The sequence below is a fragment of the Solanum dulcamara genome, chromosome 8, assembly GCF_947179165.1.
Source record: "Solanum dulcamara chromosome 8, daSolDulc1.2, whole genome shotgun sequence".
Taxonomy (NCBI): Eukaryota; Viridiplantae; Streptophyta; class Magnoliopsida; order Solanales; family Solanaceae; genus Solanum; species Solanum dulcamara.
The window spans coordinates 22,491,027-22,514,020 of record NC_077244.1 but is presented as its reverse complement, the minus strand read 5'-3'; the positions used below and the strand labels follow the sequence as shown (position 1 = coordinate 22,514,020).

Sequence of the window (22,994 nt, the reverse complement as noted above, 5' to 3'; positions counted from 1 at the left end):
ATGTTCCGGCGAGGAGAGAAGCTAGGACTCAAGAGTGTTCATTAAGTCTTTCGGTACCGACTAAAGCTTCGGATTCCAGGTATGTAAGGCTTCAATGAGAGTATTCCTTCTACTCTCATGTCTAAATTATTTTGATTATATGATAAATTATATTTATTTTCTTTAAGCTCTACTCTAAGTTATGTGTGTGTTTATCCATGGGTTCTTCCACCCATGTAGTCCAAAAATTCTTTCAATTAAATATCTAGATTTCAAGTAATATTTTCTTATGGTAAATTCTTATTTTTACTTAATAGTATGAATCATGGTTAAACTAATGATTATTGCTCTATTTTGATGCAACATAATTTCATATATATGAATTGATGGTTTACAAGTAATTCCTCTATTTATCTATTTAAAGGCTCTTGAAATTCATGGTGGGTTGTTTAAAGCATGATTTTTGATTAATGGATTTTAAAGTATTTATGTATATTTATTTACATACATATTTGCAAGTTAAAGTGATTTGAACCCACCTAGTTTTACTTTGTTTTTAATAAAGTTTGACTTGAAAGCTTTGACTCCAAATAAATGTTTATGAAAGTAATATCTATGATCAAAAAGAGAGTCTTATGAAATGAAAGAATGATGGAATAATATGAATGATGGATTCTTTGTGCAATAAGGACAATTCTTGCATATTTGAATTATCAAATGTTTTAATGAGCTATTCTACCGAATATGATGTTTGAATTCTCAAGTTATATGCTATGAATATTTTGAAGTATTAAACTATTCCATGGGATTGACTTAGCACCGAATGAGGCATTGAGGTGGGATTCGGTAAGGGAATCCTAGTAGCAACCTCTTGTCTCATTAACTATGTGCCAACATAGGAGCCCTTGTAGGCTTAGGCTAATGGATCCATAAATAGCCCTTAAAGTTAAAGTTAAAGAAATGAATGAAGTTGACGGAGTTCTACCTGGCAAGTAGTCTCCCCGGCCAACGTAGGGGGTTATGTTGGATTCCATGTAATAGCTCGCATGGTCTTAAATGTCGGTTATGGTTAATTTCCCACAAAATTAATGTTTTAAAGGATATTTATATGATTTATTATGAATACATTAAATTATGTTCCTTATTACATAAATGTTTTAATGTTTCCTCAATGTTCATGCATCCTTACATACTTAGTACATTCAAAGTACTAACGCATACTCTTTTGCCTACATGATATCACCATGTAGGGATCAGTGCTCCTCCTCGTTCTCCTCCACGTGGCTAGTTGAGACTTCGTTTGAAGACTACTTTTGGTGAGTTCCCATGTTCTGGGAACAATACTCCTTTATATTTCTAGCTTATGATATGTTGAGATATTTTACTATGGTATTTCTTCTATTATGATTAAGGGTGAGTTAGGGACTTGTCTTAGCCCCGTTAAATCTAATAGTTAGAGGTATTGTTGGACATATGTAAGTTGAATATTTACTATTATGATTTCCGCTTCTTCATTTATCGTCATTACCTATGAAAGGCTAAAATAATGCTAAGAGGCTTGTTTGAGGTACTTTCTGGTTCCTCATTCGCCATGTCACGTCTAGGCCCTAGGCTTGGATCGTGACACCCTTGTTTTTAACTATCTAGCGCATTTGATAACATGGAATATATAATATACTCTGATGATATCAAACAGTTTCGCTGAAGCACTGTCTCTTCCTTCTTCATATCATCAGAATATATTATATACTTTCATGATATCAAGAAAAAACTGCTTGATAAATTGATTGGTACCATCAAAGTATAATATACTTTGATGGTATCAAAGAGAAACATGGGAAGGGGCACTGGCGTAAATACACATTTGATACCATGAGAGTATATATATATACTCTGATGGTATCAAGAAGGAAGAAAAAGTGTTTCAGCGAAATTGTTTGATACCATTAGAGTATATTATACTATGATGATATCAAGAAGAAACTGTTTGATACTATCAGAGTATAATATATTCTCATGGTATCAAAGAGGAGCAGTGATGGTGACGTCATGTGCAAAATTAAAAGGGAGAAAGTGGGGTAAGAGGGTAAATAGTTTGGGTCATGAGTCTATTAAGGGTAAATAGTTTGGGTTGGGTCCAATTTGGATAAATAGTTTTACAATTAATCTATTTTGTGTAGTTTTTCCATTATAATACTAAATAAATTAGGAATTTTCAATGTGATAGACTTGAAAATTTGAAAGTTAAAAGCAAACAAAAAATATATTAATTAAAATGCCACAAAGTGTTACCAACAACCACTTAAAGAGGTGTTGCTCTATATTAAAAAAGAAAAAAGAAGAAGATAGATGTAAGATTTAACTTTCAAACCTCACTTAGAGAGGTGCACCCAATCATCAATCGCATTATATGATAATTTGAGTATGGGTTCACACATCTATGTTTAAGAATTTTTTTTTAAAAAATAACATTATTATATATGATCTCAAAAGGGGAGCATGAATTCACGTGAAGCCACGGAGCCCCCAAGATACGCCCCCGCATCTCTAGCTACAAAGGTTATCGTCGAACGATTATGCCACGGAGGGAGAACATGTAGCCGCTATATCCTGTATAAAAAATAAATGCAAATTCGAGATCAAGAATCCGTCTTTTAAAGGGGGCTAAACGGCTGTAACAGATTATTGCCATATCAAGTTTGGTTGAAAGAATTGACATTACCTAGTAGTGTAATAGGGTCAATTTAACGGTAATAATGACTTGTACAAATGTGAGTGACCAAAACTTAGACTCAAAACGGAAAATCCAGTTTTAGCAGCTAGAAAAGGTCAATACTAGAATCTACATTAAATCCAAGGGATTTTTGAATAAGAAAGTTGGGCTACCAACAGACGTAAGCATTTAGGCGGATGCCTCTATTTCATTTGACATTTACACAATATGGAATGTAAAATTAGCCAAAGGACATATATTAAAACCTGCAGCCTAGAAATGTCGTCCAAGTGGCAGCAATTTAAGACATTTGCTTTCCCCTTCAACCAGCCAGCTAACTGTTGCCTACAGACGAGTACAAGCAGAAAAAGTCATGATTGCAGAATTTAGAAAGTTTCTACAATTAACAACTTAAATATTGCCAAGTCATGAAACAGCAACGCGTCCAAGCATGAATGAACTCATAGTCTCCTCAGTATATCCCCCAACTGGGAATTTGCTGGAAGCACTTATTCACATCTCTAACGAAGTATTTTCAATGGAAAAGCTTCCATTTGTACAGATGAAAAACATTTCAGCTATGTTAAGAAGGATCAAGATTCTTTCTTCATTGTTTGAAGAAATTCAAGAAACATTGTCATCCGCTGCACTACTTCCACCATCCTCCATCCTCTGCTTAGCTGAACTTTCATGTGTCATACGAAAGATAAAGCTCCTCATAGAAAGTTGCAAAGAAGGAAGCTCTTTGTGGAACCTCATGCAAACAGAATTGATTTCCAACAAATTTCATGCACTCATCAAGGAGATGGACAAAGCACTTGACATTTTACCTCTGAGATTTCTTAATGTGACTGTTGACACCAAGGAGCAAGTGGAGCTTCTTCACAAGCAGGCGAAAAGGGCTAATTTATTCATTGATCCCCGAGAAATTCAGAAAAGGGAAGAGATTCTCCAGTTGATGGCTACTAACTGTGACAGGAAAAGCAAGAACAAAGGCCTCATTGACTTTGAGAGAGTGCAACAGAGTTTCAATAGCATTGGTTTGAGAAGCTCATTGGACTATGAGGAAGAGATCTCAAAATTACAGACACAAGCTGAGAAACAGGCAGGTACGGGTGGTCTTATCGCCGCCTCGAATATCAACAGCCTAATATCCTTGATCTCCTTGTCAAAAACTGCAATTTTGGAAGAAGAGCACGTCATGATTAAAAAAAATTTGAAGCAGCCGGCACCGATGAATGTTATTCCTGATCAATCCTCCTCATGTTATTCGCTGGTTTCCGACATCCCTGATGAATTACGCTGCCCAATTTCACTTGACTTGATAAGGGATCCGGTGATAGTAGCATCAGGGCATACTTATGATCGAAATTCAATCGCTCAGTGGATAAATTCAGGGAACCACACATGTCCAAAAAGTGGGCAGAGGCTCATACATATGGCTCTAATTCCCAACTACGCACTGAAAAGTCTAATACAACAATGGTGCCAAGAGAACAACATCCCAATAACAGAACCTACATTAACTCCTTCAGATTCAGAGAGTAGCTGCAGTAAGATTAAGAAATATGACAAGGCAATTGACTACATTTCTGCTACTAAAGCTTCCACAGATGCTGTCAAAATGACAGCAGAGTTTTTAGTTGGGAAACTGGCAACAGGGTCTCCAGCTATACAGAGACAGGCAGCATATGAGCTAAGATTGCTCGCAAAATCTGGCATGGACAATCGCAGGATCATAGCTGAATCTGGAGCTATTCCATTTCTGATGACTCTGCTAGGTTCCCGCGATCCAAGAATTCAGGAGAATGCAGTCACAGCCTTGCTCAACCTCTCAATACATGAGAATAACAAGATCCTGATTATGTCTGCTGGTGCTATCGACAGTTTAATTGAAGTTCTCCAATCTGGGAAAACAACGGAAGCTAGAGGAAATGCAGCAGCAGCAATCTTCAGCTTGTCTGTAATAGACGAATACAAGGTAATCATTGGGGCACGTACCAAAGCCATTCCAGCTTTGGTTGGACTTCTAGAAGACGGAACTACAGCAGGGAAGAGGGATGCTGCTATTGCACTCTTTAATCTTGCAGTCTATGATGCCAATAGGCAAAGTATAGTGCTTGCTGGAGCTGTTCCACTACTCATTGATCTTCTCATGGATGACAAGGCTGGTATAACTGATGATTCCTTGGCGGTTCTTGCCCTCGTCTTGGGCTGCAACGAAGGGCTACAAGCATTAAGAAAGAGTAGGATGTTGGTGCCTCTTCTTGTTGATCTATTGAGATTTGGATCTTCAAAAGGGAAGGATCATTCGATAACACTTCTTCTAGGACTCTGCAAGGATAGTCGAGAGGAGATAGCGGGAAAATTACTGATGAATTCAAGAAGTATTCCTTCTCTCCAGAGCTTGGCTGCTGATGGCTCTCTAAGAGCTCGAAGAAAGGCTGATACTCTCCTAAGACTACTTAATAGATGCTGCTCTCAATCTCAGTAAGCCTGACAGATTAGAGAAATGAATACACTGTTAACAAGAATGTAAATGGATGGAAATACTTTTCACATTAGTTGTTATTCTATTCACCTAAAACCTGATAACATTCAATCGAGTTGTAAAACCATTCTTCATTAAAGCAACATTGAAATGCAAATTATTATGAGTTAGTATAATTAGTTTCAGCATATTAGGGTAGAAAGTTAGTTGGGGTAGAGAGTTGTCTCGCCTTCCAAAGGCTTAGGCCTGTCGCAGTATTAGTCGTACCTTTGTAGTTCTGGTCATATGTTGTTTATTGTTTTTGGATTATCACACTATTCTGTTGTTGTTGTTACTGTTCTTTCTTGTAACTTTACACTATTTTTAATATTAATTGCTATACTTTCTGCATTGTTTCTTTAACTTGGATTTGATGCACTTGAGCTAAGAATCCTTCGGAAACAATCACTCTACCTCCACGAGGTAGTGGTAAGACTTGCATAAACTATAACCTCTCCAGACCCCACTTAATAAGATTTCATTGGGTAAGTTGTGTTGTCGTTGCTCCATCAAAAACCATCTTCTGTTTTGACTATGAAAAAGAGAAGAGAATCCAGGTGGGCCAATTTTTCACCATATATTGATATTTGACCCTGGTCTTGTTAGATTAAAAAGTCCATTCAGCAAAAGCACTGCCAAAGTGCGAATGATAGTCAGATGAGAACACAAACGGATATTAGACAACAGAACTTTTGATCATGCAGTTCGAAATATAATTGCATTTCATGGTCCTCTGACAGCGATGAAACCTTATTGCTTTAACTTTAGTAACCAGAGAGGCGATCACCAGATAGAGAATGAAGTGCCAAAGCAGAAACATGGTAAGAATAGGGAGTAAAATGCTTCTCTCCAACTTTGACTCCCGATAGAAACAGCTTCATCTCTTACCAACATAATCTATGACAATGCGTTCACAATTCACACACTAATTAGACCTTTGCCGTGGAAAGAAAAAATCTGCAACTACTTCATATTAAAGTTGCTTTGCTCCCTTTTTTCCTAAAAAAATAGCACTGCAACTTCAGTCCAAAGAGAAGAGGTTATCCCCAACTCCCATCAACCTAGAAACATAAAGTAAACATAGATCCACTGGCATTTATCTTCATAGAATCGATTTTGTTACAGAAATCAAGAAGTAAACAACAATGACCAGAAAACCTGGAGTGTAACTCAATTATTTACATTTATACAGGGAAAAAAGTAAAGAAAATATACAACTGGTATTAAGAGTTGTCAAATTGTGCTTGCACATGATTTACAACTAAATACAAGCAGCCTCAATTTGTTATTTTATGGCATTAAGACTCATTATCACAATACTGATGGAGAGTTGAGCGGTTCAACTTTTGTTCAACCAAGCCTGAACCAGTTACAAGCCCCAGTTGTGAACCATGATTCACAAAAGTGGGTAGGTATGTGTCAATCCTCCTATATCTCCACCAATTCCAACTGAACATGTTTGCCCATTATCTTGTAGTTCCAAAACCAGCTTCCAGACTCCATCAACTTATTCTCAATAGGTTTAAGTTCAACCGCTAACCCTGAATGACAGGAACACAATTAGTAAACAAAACTCAGTATTTTCAACCAAAAAAAGAAGAACGGACACTAAATTTACGCGAGTCAGTATCAAACTTTACCAACACAGTAGCAGTAATTACATATATACAGGTATGTACACTAAAATGTGTGAATGGAAGGATTATATAAGAAAGAAAAGATTTTCTCTATCATTTACGTTTAAACATTGAATGCACCCAAGAACAGATCGCGTTTCCAACTTCTCTATAGATGGGAATACCTCACCCAATTGGAAGTCAGAAAGTTATCTGGGAAGTGCACTAAATATATATCACTAAGATCATTTTCCAACTTAAGCATACGGCCCAAGGAAACTTGCATTTTTCAAGCTGCCTTTCTCAAATCCTATCAGACTGACCTTTATTTACCCCAGATGCAACTGCATCTATTACTAATTTCAGGCATTGTAGAACCTAGATACATGTACACTCTGCCAGGATGACCTTTATTTACCCCACATTTTTGTGCTTGAGAATGAACGTACACTAATATCTGTATACACAATGTAATTACTACTACTATGTTAGTAAAGTTTGGTACATGTGCCTGGGTTCTACAAGACCTTCCGGTAATAAATGCAGGTACATATATACTCTGTCAGCTTTCACCAGTGCAACATTTTTTCTAATAGTTTAACAAAAACCTCACTAAGAAGATGTTTATGTGAAAAGATGCAAAGAATAACTCTATTAATAATAGTATGTCCAAATTACTTTAAGTGTCCAGAAGCACAATACCTAAAACCTGCATTACAAGGCTTGTTTGGTTTGGTTTATCAAAATCAGTTTTTTGATTATCTCAGAAGTGATAGCACGGTTTCGTACACGGATTTGAAGGCACGATTCCCTCTCATAGCAGGTGTATAAACGATGGGTCCGCTGGGTTGAGAGACCAGCGAACTGGGTGTGCTACCTATCGCTGGTAAACTCTAATGTAAAATACCACAGCGCTAACGAGCAAGAAAGGGCCCCTTACTATAGATAGGGCCTTAGCGCTTTACTAATAACAAACAGTTCTTTTGACAGTTTTAGATTGTGGTGCTTTGTAATCAAGGGAGAGAAGGAAGTTCATGGAAAGGTAGCTCACATACCTAAGTAGAAAATTGGTTAAACATAGTAAGTTATTAAAGTGATTTTTGTAGCATGACAGTTTAATGCTACCATTGATAAAAATGTATCTATCACGATAACGAAAAAGTAAACCAAGCATATACTAGATCAAATCTTCTGGAAACCTGAATCTCCTGTTGTTATCTTCATTTTGTAACCATCTGGAACTTCAAAAACATGACTACCCTGCATTCAGAAAAACAAGATAAAGAAGCATCTCAGCATCTGATAAAACAAAAAAGCACAGTAACGGGATTTTTAATAGGGCATGATTCATGAATAATAAGGAGGCATGTAAACCATATACTTCAAGTTCCTTCTAACAGAAACACCAAATCATGGAAGCATGACCAAAGGAAATTATCAGTATAAACTATAAGTCTATAACATATAACTTAACACGGTATTATTTGCATAAGTTAGTGATATCTTAACTCCCAAAGTACAACAAGAATTCACAACTACATTTTTGCATGTTCAAATGCTAATCATATAATCTAAAGTTAAGCAAACCTGCAATATAACATCCACTGCTTCAAATTCTGCATTTCCATGAAGTATCACTTTCACTGCCTCAAACCGCTGCACATCATGCTTCCAGTATAAATTTTCTCTTGCATTCCAATCAATTCCATCATTCAATATCTTGACATTCTCCAGCTTACATCTCCCACACCTACATAAAGGATTTTGTCATTAAATGTAGGTCTTTCAAACTAGTAGATTCAAGAATCAAACAACCAGGTGACATCATTACCTTTTTCCATACTCAAGAATGGTTTCACCATTATCATCAATCCTTGTTGAACCTAGAACATTCTCAGCTAAAATGATCAAACTCCCATCAAGCTGAAAAACAAAGCCAAGTAAATTGGTCATAACAAGCAGAAAAGTATGGCCTGCCGCAGGAACCAAGAATCCTAACCTGCACATCTCTCCACAAGAACTCAGCAACCTCTATTTGCAATTCTGAACCCTTAGAGATAGAACCTCGATGGAACTAAAAGAGACAAAGCAAAAGAAAAGGTTACAACTTTCAGGATAGTAAAGCATGCCCCATGTCTAAGCTCCTAAGCATCAAGGAAGGACAAAGAGTGTGTAACTCTGTTTTCCAACTTGAACGACGTAATTGATTAATTATGCTACTAGCATTTTTAACGAAGGTAGAAGATGGTCAGGGAAGAAAACAGTAGTATGTCCAGTGATAAATAAGGTCCAGACATCATTTTTTAAGGTCAATTTTCAAATCATAGTCACAGCTCTATGTTCTGGGGGCAAAATTCAAGATATGAGGGAGAACTGAAGTATATTAAAACAATGCAAGTCAATGAAACACTTTAAGGGGTCGTTTGGTGTGATGGATAAGAGGAATTAATTCCGGGATAATTTTTAAGTGGCCTTTAATCCCTTGTTTGGTTGCAAAGGCTGGGATAACTTATCTCAAGATTAACAATTAGTAAAGGATAAGTTATCCCTCCCTGGGGATGGAATACTAATCCCAGGATAACTTATCCTGGAATAAAGATGTAAAATAACAAAAATACCCTCTTAAACTCTCTTTTATACACTACTTTTACATTCATATATATTTATATAATTTTTAAAAACATTTATAATAACATTCATAACTTTAATTAATTGTTGCTTTTTTGATAATATATTTTTCTATTAAAAATTTACATTTTATAAATACAATTTCTATTTATGAATATATTATAAGTTGAATTTATTAGTCTGATTCTTATGTTTATTTATATTTTGATTTCTCTTAAAATGTTCACTCCATTACTAAATTACATATTTTTAATTAAATAGTTTATTACTAACTTAAAAATTATATTTTATATATCAATTAAAATGTAGATAACTTTAAAATGTAGATAATTTTAATAACAAAATTTCTTTTACTTTATAAACTTAAAATGAAAGTTTTATTTTTAGGTTAAACAGATGGGAGTTTTATTTTTAAGCTAAATAAGAGGAAAGTTATATATTTAAGTTAAATAAGAAGGAAATTTTATTTAAATCTAAATAAGATGAAAGTTTTATTTTTAAGTTAAATAAGATGAAAATTTAATTTTAAAACACGTGGCATAATCATGGAAATGCATAAATAAAAATATTTAAGTTAAACAAGATGAAAATTTTATTTTTAGGAATGAATAAATAAATCTTTCAAAGAAATGTAAAAAAAAAAGAGTTAAATAAGACGGAGGGTATTTTCGTAAACAAACAACTTATTCTTAGAAATTATGCAATGAATATAACTTTGAATATGACCAACCATACAAGCAACAAAAACTACTCTCAGCATAACTAATCCCATCATAACTTATCTCAGTATAACTTATCCAACATAACTTATCCCAGCATAACTTGCATCCAAACCAAACAACCCCTAACAGAAAGGAAATTGCTGGATTACCTTCTGTCTAGTTACTTCCCAAAGGGGGCCTAAAGCGGGATGGAGAAGAATTAGAAATGGAGGCCCAGAGTCAACATACTTTTCGTTACCTTCAATCTGTAGATATATAAAAAGAGTATAAAGAAGTGTACTAACTTCAGAAAAAACAGGTAAATGAGGGATCAGATTGGAATAAATTGCTCACTAATAGTCACACACTAACAAAGTTCAAGAAACTAGGTAATAGTACTCCAAGAGATACGGACACAAAAGACGAAAGTTTAGCCCAAGAATATACCTTTGGAAGTTTTATCTCACAGTGATAAAGAATATCATAGGCATTGCGCATTACATCCAACAGCGATCCATCTGGAGTCTGCAAAGAACAATTTTGATTCCAATGAGGCATAGTAGTACTTCTGATCTCATCTAATTTCTGAAAAAGTAAACGCAGCCATTAAATTAAATATTCTCTAAAACTGTGATGTTAGGGTTTGGGATTTGACTCTCATTACATGAAATATATTTCCATTATTTTCTTTTCCCCTCAGCTGCAAATAAGCTCATATAATTGATAACGAGTTAATTATGTTCAACCTCATTACCTTTGATTTGAACATTTCTTCTTTGGAATGTCCATAATTTGTTACTTCACTAGAAAAAAAAGTATTTTATACACATTTAGTGAATCAAATACTTTAAGTAGACGTTTGGATATAGATGTTTTTGCAAATTGAACTTCCAAATAATCTTTTTAATTTCAACTTCAAATACTCAGTTTTTTCAACTCAAACAAAATAATGTTCAAATGGGCATAAACAATCTGAATCATTTGAAACCCAAAATGAACAACAAAAAGTGCAATGGCTGTTGATAATATCAACAGTAAACAAATTAGTCAAGCATTTATTAGAGTACAACACATGCAATCTTTGCCTGAAAATGTTCAGCACACTAGTGTTGTCTTGAAAGAGATTGCAGATATGGCATTTTTATGTTCTGCTAATTTTGTCACAGAGGGAACATTTATTTATTTTAGGTTCACAACAGGCTCCTTCATATGCTGGCCTGATTCTTCTTCTTAGACCAAATATGTGAAGATACTGCGGTTGTTGCATGGCAACACACCTGCTCTACTTTGTTAGATTGTGTGATCATTACATCTACAAGCTTACAGTTTATATCACATTTCAATTGTGGTAAAAAAAACTTAAACTGTTTGCTTATTGTCTTGGGTCAAGAACTTGCTTATCAGGGAAAACATGCTGTATGTTCCGGATTACTCAAAGAAGCTACTAAATTATGTAGAACCTGGTGAAGCGACTTGTCACCCTGTCTACGTTTCGTCTTGGTAGATGATGTCACCTTCTTTCTTTCATTGTATACAATAAAAGTATCTAGTTCATCTGCAATACAAGCAAAATCAGTTCATTCAAAACTGCATCAAGACAGAGGGTTTATGATATATGCTAAAAAAAACTTCACTCAAAATAGCCGTGTTAGACCTTCGACACCATCATAACATCGAGATGAGCATGTATTGAAAAAGTTGTCAGCAAGGTTTTGCATTGTGCATTCAAGACGACCACCTCGGACACTGGAATAGAAAGTAAAATGCTTGGTATTAGCATAACTGAAGTATTGTTACTGAACTGAGAACTCAGTCAGTTATGAAGCTACTGCAGGAAACAATTGATAATACGATGAGAAAACTTCCAAAAGCAAGGATAAAAACTTCGCATAGACAAATTAAAAAAGGTAACTACATCCAAGAAAGAAGGCTACGTAGATGCTTCTTTCAGAATCATGGATGCATGGATAGATGCCCATTCTAGTGTGAACAAATATATGCCTCTTCAATGCAAAAGCTTTTCAATGTCCATTGTAAATATCTACATTCATATGCAACCGCAATATAACTAATAGTCCGCCATAGATTAGGCAATATATTTTGAGGACCCATTTCAGCCTTTTCCTTGAGTGCTTTAAACAGTGCAGTCATTTCATTTTTTCTTTTCAGTTCCAAATTTTACCAGTTTTGGAGTGGTTTGAAGTTGATGTCTTAGAGTTTTAATAATTTCTAGTTGTCCTCAAAAATCTTGATTTTTTTGAGCTTTGCAGCTATAATTCAATTTTCATTATTTTGGAAAGAGTGACAGTGATGGCAGTTTGTCTTGATCCTAAAAATTCTAACAGAAAGATAATGATTTCACATGGCACTATAACAATACAAAGTTTACTAGAGGAGATATATATATTCATGAGAACAAACTGATGTTGCAGAAGAGAATTCCTATAATTAAATTAACTCGAGAACTACATAGAGACTTTACAACTCCCTATTCTTTCAAAAAGAAATGGTGGCACGAACCAACTGGGAACTACCAGAGACAAACCTTTTTGACAGCAGATTTATACCCAATGCACATGTCCCCAAGAATAAACTATAGGAAGGGCTATATATGAGACACAATCATCTGTCTTTAAGTCCAGCATTTCAAAATATTGTGCTAGTCCAGTAAAACGTAAGGATCATACATCAAAGTTAGTAGTCAAACAAAATTCAATATACCAACTTTTCCCTCAGTCCTCAGATATTTCGCAAGTAACTATTTTTTATTATAAAGGTAACTCATGAAGTAACTAAATAAAAATAATAGTGTAACATGCATCTGACACTGGAAAAGAATAGGGTTCAGAGGAGAGGTCACAAGCTAGCTCATTACGGATAAACAAGTGAATTTCAAGCCGGAAGAAAAAAAGGCAAAGTAAGCATCCAAGCATACGGTTCAAAAAAATTGTGAATGACGGGAAGAGAAGATAGTTAGTTTCTAAAGGCTGGACCCTCTATCGAAGCAGAACAAGTGTAATACTCCAGCCCTTTCTTCGGTTTAAAAGCTAGGGCTTGTGGTTCGTTATCAGTACTAAAGCAACTTGAATCTGAACGACGATTCAGATCAAGTCCATCATTCAGACGGACAAGACAGATGGCTGTTGAAAGGGTCTCGCCATAGTCTATTCCTTTGGTTTGTGATTGAGTTCAGTAGTTCCTCATAAAAAATGAAATGGAAGTCTTCTTTCCTTTCCAATTTTGGCCTGCAGTAATGTAATTAGCTTTATTGTGAGGATAACCAGAATCTTTAGGCCTTCCAATTTTCGTTAAAATATTGATTGTTTAAAGTGACGCATTTTTTTAGATAGGAATTGTACAAAATTCTGACCAAGGTGTTGCAATATTAATGGGAAGAGAAAATAGATGTGTTAGGTGTAAAGAATAAGAATTACTCCTCTGTTTCAATTTGTTTGCCCTATTTTGATTTGACACAGATTTTAAAAAAGTAAATAATGCAGGTGAGCTGGAAGTATTTCATGCAGGAAACATTTTTAATCTTATATGATCAATAAATTCTAAAGTGTAAAACAGAATGCAGGTGCACTGGAAGTTATAACAAACCAAGATACTTTCATGTTTGGTGTTCAATGCATTTTTTGTAGTCATGGAATCTATCAGCAATAAATTTCATAATCAGCACATGTCCCAATCAATAAAGAAAAAGAGGCCTTTATAATAGCCTACACACCCAGAAGATGTATATCTTACCTATGCTTACTTCCGAACTGGTCCACAAATGTGATTTCCTTTTTCACATTAAGCACCATTCCAGGCAAACTAGTCTCATCATTACTTGAAGCAACAAGCTCAGCAGAGGGCAAATCAACATATAGAATATTTGTATTGGCAGGAAATTCGTCCTGTAAACTTAACAAAGGACGAAGATACGGAGTAAGAATTTTCTACAATGTTAAGAGTAATTATAATAATATCTTCATTAAAAAGTTGGAGAGAAGGATGAAAAACTAAGGATCTAACTGTGTTATAGTTACAAGAGAGGCCATCTTCACGCCTAATACAATACTACCCCAATTCCATTTTATCCAGCACTATTTCCTTATTAGTGTGTTCAAATAAGAACGACACCTTTCTATTATTGAAAACAATTCAACTTTAAACTTCGCATTATACCCTTAATGATATGTTCTTTGTAATGACCCTCATGGTCATTTCTGTGTTTTTGCGTGCTTTTACTATTTTGCCCCTCTCTGTAGCTTCTGTGTGGTACTGGATTGGGTGGCATGCTTCCCGAGGAGGCCAGGTGAGTTTTGAGCAAGTTTTTCCCTTTTGGAGGCTTTTGAAATGGAAGAGTTGACTTTAGTCACCATCTGGAGATTTTGATGTCGTATGAGAATTCCAACAGTTCCATCAGCTCCAGAAGGGTCATTTTGGTCTAGTAGAATTGTTGGTTCGGGTTTTGAGGTCTTTGTTTTGAGTTTGTGTCGTTAGGCATTTTAATTTTGAAGTTTTAGCCAAAGGTTGACTTCGGTCAACATTCGCAGAAAACGCGCACGGATGAGAATTCCGTCAGCGCGGTTAGCTCCGAAATGTCAATTCTGTTCTAGAATGACCTTTTGGCTTGAATCCCGAGGTGATCGGGATGAGTTTGTAGCATTTGTTTTTTTTTGGTGTTTGCCTTGTAAGTGTTGACTTGAGTCAACATTCTAACGAGACAACCTCCGTTGGTTGTTTTGTCGATTTCGTTGAGTCTGGAATGTCAATTTTGATTGGGTCGCATAGTATATTTGTGTTCACGGGGTTTCGAACGAATCCTGAGCCCCCGTGGGGGCATTTCTCCAACTTGGTGAACTGTTGATGCAGTGTTGCACCTTCTCCGCGATCAAGGGGCATTGGCCGCATTCGTTGAAAGGGGGATGATTTGTCCTCCGCATTCGCGTGAGGAGCTCCGCGTTCGCAGAGTGTTCGCGGAGTGTGCAGCCCTTAGCCTCCACATTAGCGGGCCTTTTGCCGCGTTCGCAGAGGGCCAGTGATGCTGACCTCCGCGCTCACGGAGAGTAAAATATGCTTGGCAGTTATAAAAGATCAGCCCGGTTTTCAGATCTCATTTCTCAAAAGAACAAAGTCTCAAATGCGATTTGAAGCTCTTTTTCTTGGTGATTTCAGTGGGAATGGTTGGGATATTGTTGGGGGGATTGCGTCGGCGCGTCTTGTAGTCAATAATTCTTTCTAAAATCTTGCAAGTTTTATCAATTTCCTCTTTAAATTCTCCATTTTTTATTCTTTTAAGCTAAATAATAGTGGGACTGATTTGGCTTGATTATTGTTCGGGTTGTGCCCATTTTTGTGGCACAACTTCCTTAAGTTAATTGGAACCTTAAGGCGGAGTCGATTTTGCGACTTCGTGCGTAGGTCCCAAGGTCATATTTTGACCCTTTCTTTTTAGTTCTGAATTTGTTATATGCAATATGGGTATCATTTGTCTTGTTTTGATGTTCTGTTCGGTAATTTGATAGTGTGGCACCATTCGGAGGCTCTTTAGAAAGGAAAAGTTCTATAATAGAGGTTCGGGTACGATTTCGGCCTTGAGATAGGTTGTGGCTTCTTGTTTTTAGACTTGGCTTAGATGGTTTTTATATATAATGAGTAGCATGATCATTAGGAAAGTGTAAGGATGAGAATTTAGGCTTGCATGATCTTTAGTCTAGAAATTGGCCATTTTCGGGTGATTTAGCTTCGCTTTTAGCCGATAAGCCTTAGCTTAGGTTCATCCTTAGACTTGATTGACCTGTTTAGATCCTTAGAATGCTTTAAGGTGATATGGAACTTAGTTTTATATGCGTATGAGTGCTTTGGAATGTTTGGATGCCTTTGTGTTTACTTCTCGAGTTTTATCCTTTTATTATTGTTTGGTTGGGCCTAAGACCTTGGACTTGGACTAGTTAGAGTTCCAAGTTAGTACTACTGCTCTATGACGGGTGTTAAACTGATTGTTGTGTGGTGTGACTTGGTTTCTTTGAGATTGGTTGACAGTGTTTTGGTGTGTATTCATGTGCATGATTTCGGTAATCAGCATGTCGTGGTTGGAAATGAGAGAAATGATGGTTTGATTCGTTTAAAAAGGGTTTTGTCACTATCTCTACTTGTTTGGGGCTCCGAGGAGGCGAATACTTGTTTTTAACTTGAAGGAACTTGTTTTTAAAGGAAGTATACCACTTTTGGATTTTTATGGCTTAAAAACAGACTTTTTGCTTATTCCTATTGGTTTCACATTAAAGGCCCAAGTTCGGGCAAATCATTGAATTTATAAGATTGTGGAGAAAACAAAAGTACTTTTCTGATAAGCTTGAGGAGTTACTCCGGGGAGGCCCGCAAACTAATTCCGAGTTATGTTTTCACTTGCATCTCATCTGCTAACAAGTCTGAGGTATTATTCAAGCAGCTCGAGGGTTCTTTCGGGCTTCTCCTTTTACGCATTTGGCCACATCGCATTGCGTCATCTTGTTCTACTATGTAGTTGTGATTTTCGTGTATTTGGGTGCTACCTGTTTGTTAGTGCATGACCTTCACTATCCTCGATGTTGTTTATTGTTCGTTGAAATTGTTAAATTGTAGTTGTAGCACTATCAATTATCACACTCCTTTAACTATATATATGATCTTTTTGAGGTCGGTCAGCCTATGATGCCTACTGAGTACCCCATGTTTTGGTACTCATACTACATTTCTGCTTACGAGCCACCCTCTGTGAGCATTTGATCTCCTGTGGCTGTCACAGACTTGGATCAAGGTGAGCTCTTGAAGTCCAAAGACCTGCTACTTTCCCACTTTTGTATGGACTTATATTTTGTAAATTTGGATTGTCAGTTCTCTTGTATATATAGCTCTCCTTTACTTAGTAGCTCCTATAGCGATGACATCAGGTCTGAGGTACGATCTTGGGTTAGTTTGTCATCTTGGTCACTTTCGGGCCCCTTTAGTATATTGTGTATCGTATTTACAGTTCTATACTATGGCCCTACTCTATATTGTTATTCCTATTTCCACTTCTTCTTAGTTATTTCTATTAAACTGTTATCTTCCGCTTATTTCATTACATTGTTATATCGTTGTCTTTGGCGTAGGGATTTAGGCTTGCCTATTGGGGGGTTATAGTAGGCACCATCATTAGCCGATTTCAGGTCGTGACACTTTTACAATCACAAAAATCCAACGGCATGTTTAAGACCACAGGTAAGTCGTTTGCACCACAGATGCCCTAGAATCAACCCAATGGACATCAAGAGAATGAACTACCATAGTGATAGGTTCTCCACACATGCAATAAGAGTCTTGATGCTGTAATAAATCCTCGAGTTTAATATCATCAACATAAAATTAGTTTCTAAACTTCCAGAAAAGAAACTGAGAGGATAAGGTAATTTTTAGGAGCACCGTAATTTGAATTTTTGCATCAGAATTGGATTCTGTTTGTCTGTACTTGATTGCCAAAAGGTCTTCATTCTTATTATGCACGTGCATCACCAATCTCAAATCATGGACATAATGTCAGGTTCAGGGAAATTTTCAGTATCAATAATTAAAAGCTATTTTGAAAAAGTGATTCCTGAAGCTACAAATGACGGCATCAGTTTGTTGTAGGAAATTCTAAGCATCAGCTGGTACTCTGAAGGAGACTACATACAAGGTCGATCAGAATGCTAAAGCTACCGTCACAAGCAGAAACTCGTTTTGACACATTTTACATATGCTGATTTTGATGTCATCATTTTAAAACTCGTCAATGGAAGATAAGCTGACCAAAGGATCAAATTAAAGAAATCATTCAAATTTAAAGAAGAAAGGACATAGAGTACCTGTAAGAAGAAAGGGGATTATCTGTCATTCCAAACTTGTCAAACTCAGTATATTCTATGCAGGATATACCACAAGTCCATTTCCCCTCAAGATTCTTCTTCTCAATAAGAACATTTATGCCTTCAGTAGCACCAGCATTTCGCTTACACGAAGCAAAACCCAGTTTCTGGAAATTTTGGATTTGACCACAGAATATAATAAGTAAATAACAGATAGATTCCAGCCTAGAGAAAGCAAGAAATAAGACATAAGGTCAACATGGCGAGGCCAAAATATACTTTTGTCCTGGCTTCTCCAAGCAAGAGCAAATTACTGTCTAAAACATATCTTGTGTTCTATAAACTGTTCCAGCTGATCCAATATTTAAGAGAATTGTTTTTCCCAAGGTGGCACTAAAATCATGAAGTAAAAGGATTCATATTGCCTAATCAGCAAGTCCTATTCCAGGAATATCAAGAATAGATTGCAGTCAAATCCAATTCTCTAATTATCTACTGCCCAGATTGCATGGTTTTTTTAAAATAATTGACATGGTATAATTCCTTACCTTTCCTTGACGCAAACCAATTCCAGCTAAAGCCAAAAGAGTCACATCTGTAGCTGCCACAATATTACTGCATAGTCAAGAATGTCAACCATATTCAAGACATAGATTATAACACAATCTCTTTTTATTCAAAGTTAGTAATTATTTTTAAAAACAGTTGTAAATCTGAAGTTAACCTGACTTGTCGCACGGTTGCACCTCGTCTTCCATGATCGTGAAACCACTGGAAAACACCTTCATTATAAGCAAGTTTCCAGATCACTCCATGACCACCTGGCTTGCATACAGGTTTGAATGGTCTACTAGCCAACCACTGCCCATCTTCTGCACTAACAGCTGGAACAAGAGGCTAGCAATTGACAAGTTAAATCACCAAATGAACAAATTATGTAATATATATAAGAACACAGATCAATTCAGGGAGTCATAGGAACGGAAAGCATTCAAACTTTTACCTGCTCGAAAAGTTTAAACTTTGATCTTCCCCTTCCGAACCAGCGGAGTCCCTCACACAGTGAGGTGACATGTTCATGATTGCTTTTTGCTGCACTTGTCATAATTGCAACTGGAGTGATGCATTGTTTTCCGTATAACTTGAAATACAGGTACTCCCTAGCCTTACAGTAGTTGAAGGATATCATCATCTTTGTTGTGATTTGATTTAGAAGACTATGAATGCAGAAAGAAATAACTTGATAAGGATATTTCTATTACCTGAAGATCTCTTATAAGACCTTCTAATAGGGTACGCCCACAGTATGGAAGCATTGCAGCAGGAAGACATTCACCTGAGTTTGAGTCAACCAAACCCAGCCTGTCTGCCGAGCCACCAAGAGGATATATTTCGCCCATATTGGGCAAACCCTTCAAAAGAGTTAAACAGTTGAGTAGATGAATGCCAGAATTACATGCGTTCACATCTATAAAAATATAGTGCATTGACTAACTTCAATTCCCCATATAGCTGCTTGAGATGCATATTCTAAATCCTGAGAAAGATCAAGCACACTTGGAGGATGAATTTCTGTTATGTCATGCTTGAGAGAATTATTTGAGTTATGGGACAGACACGGTCGTTCAAAAGTTGACTGAGCAAGAAGCTCAAGGACCATGATTTGATACCTGCAGCAAAGTTCTTGTATTTCATTAGCATGAGTTGCTTAAAAAGCTCTGGAACATATCAATAAATAGATCAACAATGGGAAGGTTTGATGACAAATTATTTTTGAAACTAAATAAAAGAAAATCATTTTTTATGATTTCTAAAGATTCTCGTGTACAAAGCTTAAAGGATACCCTATAAAGTTGAATACTAGCAGCTAGCTTATTTGGCAAAAGATATCAGAGTATGAAGACTCAGCAAATATTAGATGGAATGAAGGGGATACCGCATAAGGAAACTAACATTTACGGGGAAAAGAAAACACTCAACTCTTTATATCCAGAAAATTGAAGGTACTTAATCAGACTTATCAGAGTATGAAAGCTCAGCAAATATTAAATGAGATGAAGGGAATATAGCATAAGGAAACTAACATTTACTGGAAAGAATAAACACTAAACTCTTCGCGATCCAGAAAGTTGGAGGTACTTAAGTAGCCTTACACAATTTATGCTATCTCAAGTTTGTCCACAAAAATCAGTAACTGAACCACCTAGTAAAAGGAATTTACTTTGAACACTTGGTGTTCTTCCATTATATTATTTAAAAACTTTGAAAAACTGAATTGGACAGCAACATGTTTGATAATTTTAAATCAAATTCTGCAAAAGTATTAAGCCAGTTTGAGCAGAAATGCTTTCCATATGCTCATTAATAATAAGTACTATCTTCGTAATTGCATAACAATAGATAGTAAGGTTTTATTCTTAAATGACGATGGTGTCCATGTCAGCTTACACGCCTACCTCCCACCAACACAAGGTTCGTGATCCACCAAGATTCAGGTAGACTGGAAGAAAGAACTTAGTCCTTTTTCCCCCCGCTGGGTTTTCAAGCAGAGACCCTCGTGGTTCTCCCCCCCCCCCCCCCACTACATTAAGGAAGTAACTAAAATTGTTTATTTACAAGCTTCAAATATTAGCTACAAATTTCAGTTTATAAAGCCCTTACTCACTAGGAAAATGTAACTTGTTATTTCCTTTCATTGTACTACTGTCACTGTTCAGGCACTCACCTATTATACTCTAGTTAAGGATATCAAAAGTCTGGATACAAACTTGTAGGTCAGCGTCCAAGGTTCAGGTTGTTGAAATTAACAACTAATAGTAGAAAGTCCAATGGAAGTAAAACATAGAGAACTAACCCTATTATTCCTCCAATGCAATCATAAAACCGCTCAACCTCAGCAATAATTTTCAACATTGACCTCAATGCCTCAACATTAACACCACGGCAACGGATACCGTCATTTACATCCCAATTGTCAATCATCTCCGCCAAAGCATAGAAAGCACTCTTCAGTGAACTTCTTGTGGCGTCAAACTCTGTACAAACATCACCAAAAACATGCTGTTGCCCGGCAGCAACCACGCATTTAAGCAAAAACATTTCATGCTTATCCAAATGCAAAGTCTCGAAAACCCTAGAAAACGAATTCTTATGCGAATAGAAAAAGGAATTTACACGACTATCAGAGTCAATTACTCTGATTCTGTCCTTCAAATTAGTACAATTATCAAGCTTCGATTTCAAAGCTTTTAACCTGGCGATTTCTTTGTGAAAATCGAAGTCAGGTGCTGGTGGCACGTACTCTACAGGCGCGGTGGAAACGCGCGTGAGTCGAACTAAAGGACGCGAGGGTTGAAATGGCGATGAAAACAAAGAAGAAGATGTAGAGGCTAGAGGCTTCGTTACATAATTAAGAGAAGAGTTATAAGAGTTGAAGAAGAAAAGTGACTTGGTATATTTTGAGCTGAAAGTGAAAAGAAGGTTGTTATGCTGCTGAAGCACTGGCGTCGAGGACGCCATTAGAGAGAGAGAAGGTTGTAAGCAGTCCAGCGGGTTTTGAATTTGGAGTGAGAATTTGTAAGGGAAAAGAGAGGGGGGAATAAGGGGAGATTCGCGAAGCATATGCCGAGGGAAAAGGAAGGATATTTAAAGCAAAGGAGCCAAACGCCACAACATTGTCCAAATAACCGTCGGACGCCTCATCATCAACATCTTCTCCATGATTTTGATTGGTTGCTCGTATTTTCCTTTTTTTATTATTTTTTGGTTGAATGGAAATTTTTTAATAAAGAAGTGAATAGTTTCATCATTGCACTATAATCTATATTGATGGGTCTTCACTTTCTTTTACTCCACCTCGTCTTCATTCTCACGACCTGCTCTCTTCTTCATCTATTTGATCAGAAAAATTAAATATTACTCATATGTCCTAGTGTATGTGGTATTTTTGTTTTTTGTGGAATTTGAGCATGTAATCTTCAAATATTTTGAAATAAAATTTATATATTTGTAAACTACATAAAAAAATACTATAAATTACAATAATTGACAATTCAAAAATATTTAAAAAATATATGAAAATTTATGGTCAAAGATAGACTTGTTTGAATCTCGAAATTCGAAAGGTGTCTGATACGCCCAAACTACATATCTAAAAGAAGTATAAAGCAGTCGTTGTTCAAATAAAGAACCTAACAAAGGTTAGCATCGATTCCATGAGAAATGAGATTCAGACTTAGCTTAATTGTTATTATTCATGCTCTTAGTCATATTATTTCTATTAAAGGGGGATTTGTATAAAAGCAATCGATTATAATAATTGCAAGTAACAAGTAGCAGATTAATGTGTTTGAACTCAATAAAAGATGAAACTAGGGTGTCAATGTTCCCACGAATCATTAATTTAGTGGAACCTTATAGTAGTAATCATGTTAGTGTGTAACATGCAAGATCGGTAAGTTGAGTTCACCTAAGTTGTTGGTCTCCTAAATAAGTGAATATCACCAGGCAACTTGGTCCGTCTATGGTCGTATCTTTACCAAGACTTACCTTTGATCCCAAATTAGTTATCCCTTAGTTCGTTCAAGCTATTAGATGAGGGTTAATAGCCTCAAATCTTCGTTGTATTATCTTTTTTCCCATTCGTTACCCCTTGGTTCGGCAAGTAAGAATAAGACGGGTTCTAATGCTTGCAACCGTCAAAAGGTGTCACAATCCGAGTCTACACCTTAGTAGAGACACGATCCCTGGAACCACAAGTGATTCCAAGCTAATCCTTGGCATACATATCAAAGCATATTATATGAAAACTAAAGAGGAAGCTGAAGCATATGCTTAACATAATACTAAATGATAAAGTCAAGAAATCCATAGGACAACATTACTAATGTTTGAATAAAGCCTCTACTAAATGGAATGAAGAATTAAGTCTGTCGGGACATGGCCCCTAGCTACCATCATAATCAAACGACC

The 22,994-nt window shown here is 36.2% G+C and overlaps 2 protein-coding genes across 5 annotated transcripts; one reads left to right on the top strand and one right to left on the bottom strand.

The window, feature by feature from the left end:
- Nucleotides 1-3,143: 3,143 nt before the first annotated feature.
- On the top strand, nucleotides 3,144-5,186 carry LOC129900907 (U-box domain-containing protein 1-like). The gene has a single exon (XM_055975989.1). The coding sequence runs from the start codon at nucleotides 3,144-3,146 to the stop codon at nucleotides 5,184-5,186; it is 2,043 nt and encodes a 680-aa protein (XP_055831964.1).
- A 1,111-nt stretch (nucleotides 5,187-6,297) lies between these two features.
- Nucleotides 6,298-21,707, bottom strand: LOC129901414 (UTP--glucose-1-phosphate uridylyltransferase 3, chloroplastic). 4 transcript variants are annotated; one of them, XM_055976576.1, is made up of 17 exons: nucleotides 20,878-21,704; nucleotides 19,519-19,693; nucleotides 19,286-19,435; nucleotides 19,027-19,188; nucleotides 18,748-18,920; nucleotides 18,572-18,638; nucleotides 18,024-18,190; nucleotides 13,918-14,076; nucleotides 11,822-11,913; nucleotides 11,628-11,722; nucleotides 10,615-10,752; nucleotides 10,338-10,433; nucleotides 8,838-8,912; nucleotides 8,670-8,761; nucleotides 8,426-8,588; nucleotides 8,038-8,098; nucleotides 6,298-6,763 (listed from the first exon to the last, which is right to left on the bottom strand). In XM_055976576.1, the coding sequence occupies exons 1-17, from the start codon at nucleotides 21,642-21,644 to the stop codon at nucleotides 6,651-6,653; spliced, it is 2,745 nt and encodes a 914-aa protein (XP_055832551.1). In that variant the 5' UTR covers nucleotides 21,645-21,704; the 3' UTR covers nucleotides 6,298-6,650. The 4 variants fall into 4 exon arrangements, with proteins under 4 accessions (XP_055832551.1, XP_055832552.1, XP_055832554.1 ...); XM_055976577.1 differs by having other exon boundaries at nucleotides 10,615-10,692; nucleotides 20,878-21,702; XM_055976578.1 differs by having other exon boundaries at nucleotides 6,633-6,763; nucleotides 8,017-8,098; nucleotides 20,878-21,707.
- Between the last annotated feature and the right edge of the window lie 1,287 nt (nucleotides 21,708-22,994).

Excerpts from the sequence above, each read along its gene's own strand:
- LOC129900907 (XM_055975989.1), top strand. The coding sequence starts at position 3,144 with ATGAATGAACTCATAGTCTCCTCAGTATATCCCCCAACTGGGAATTTG.
- LOC129901414 (XM_055976576.1), bottom strand. The coding sequence starts at position 21,644 with ATGCTTCGCGAATCTCCCCTTATTCCCCCCTCTCTTTTCCCTTACAAA. Across the intron at positions 18,639-18,747 it reads GCAACCGTGCGACAAGTCAG|TAATATTGTGGCAGCTACAG; the intron begins GTTAACTTCAGA and ends TTGACTATGCAG. Across the intron at positions 8,762-8,837 it reads TCTTGTGGAGAGATGTGCAG|CTTGATGGGAGTTTGATCAT; the intron begins GTTAGGATTCTT and ends TTTGTTTTTCAG.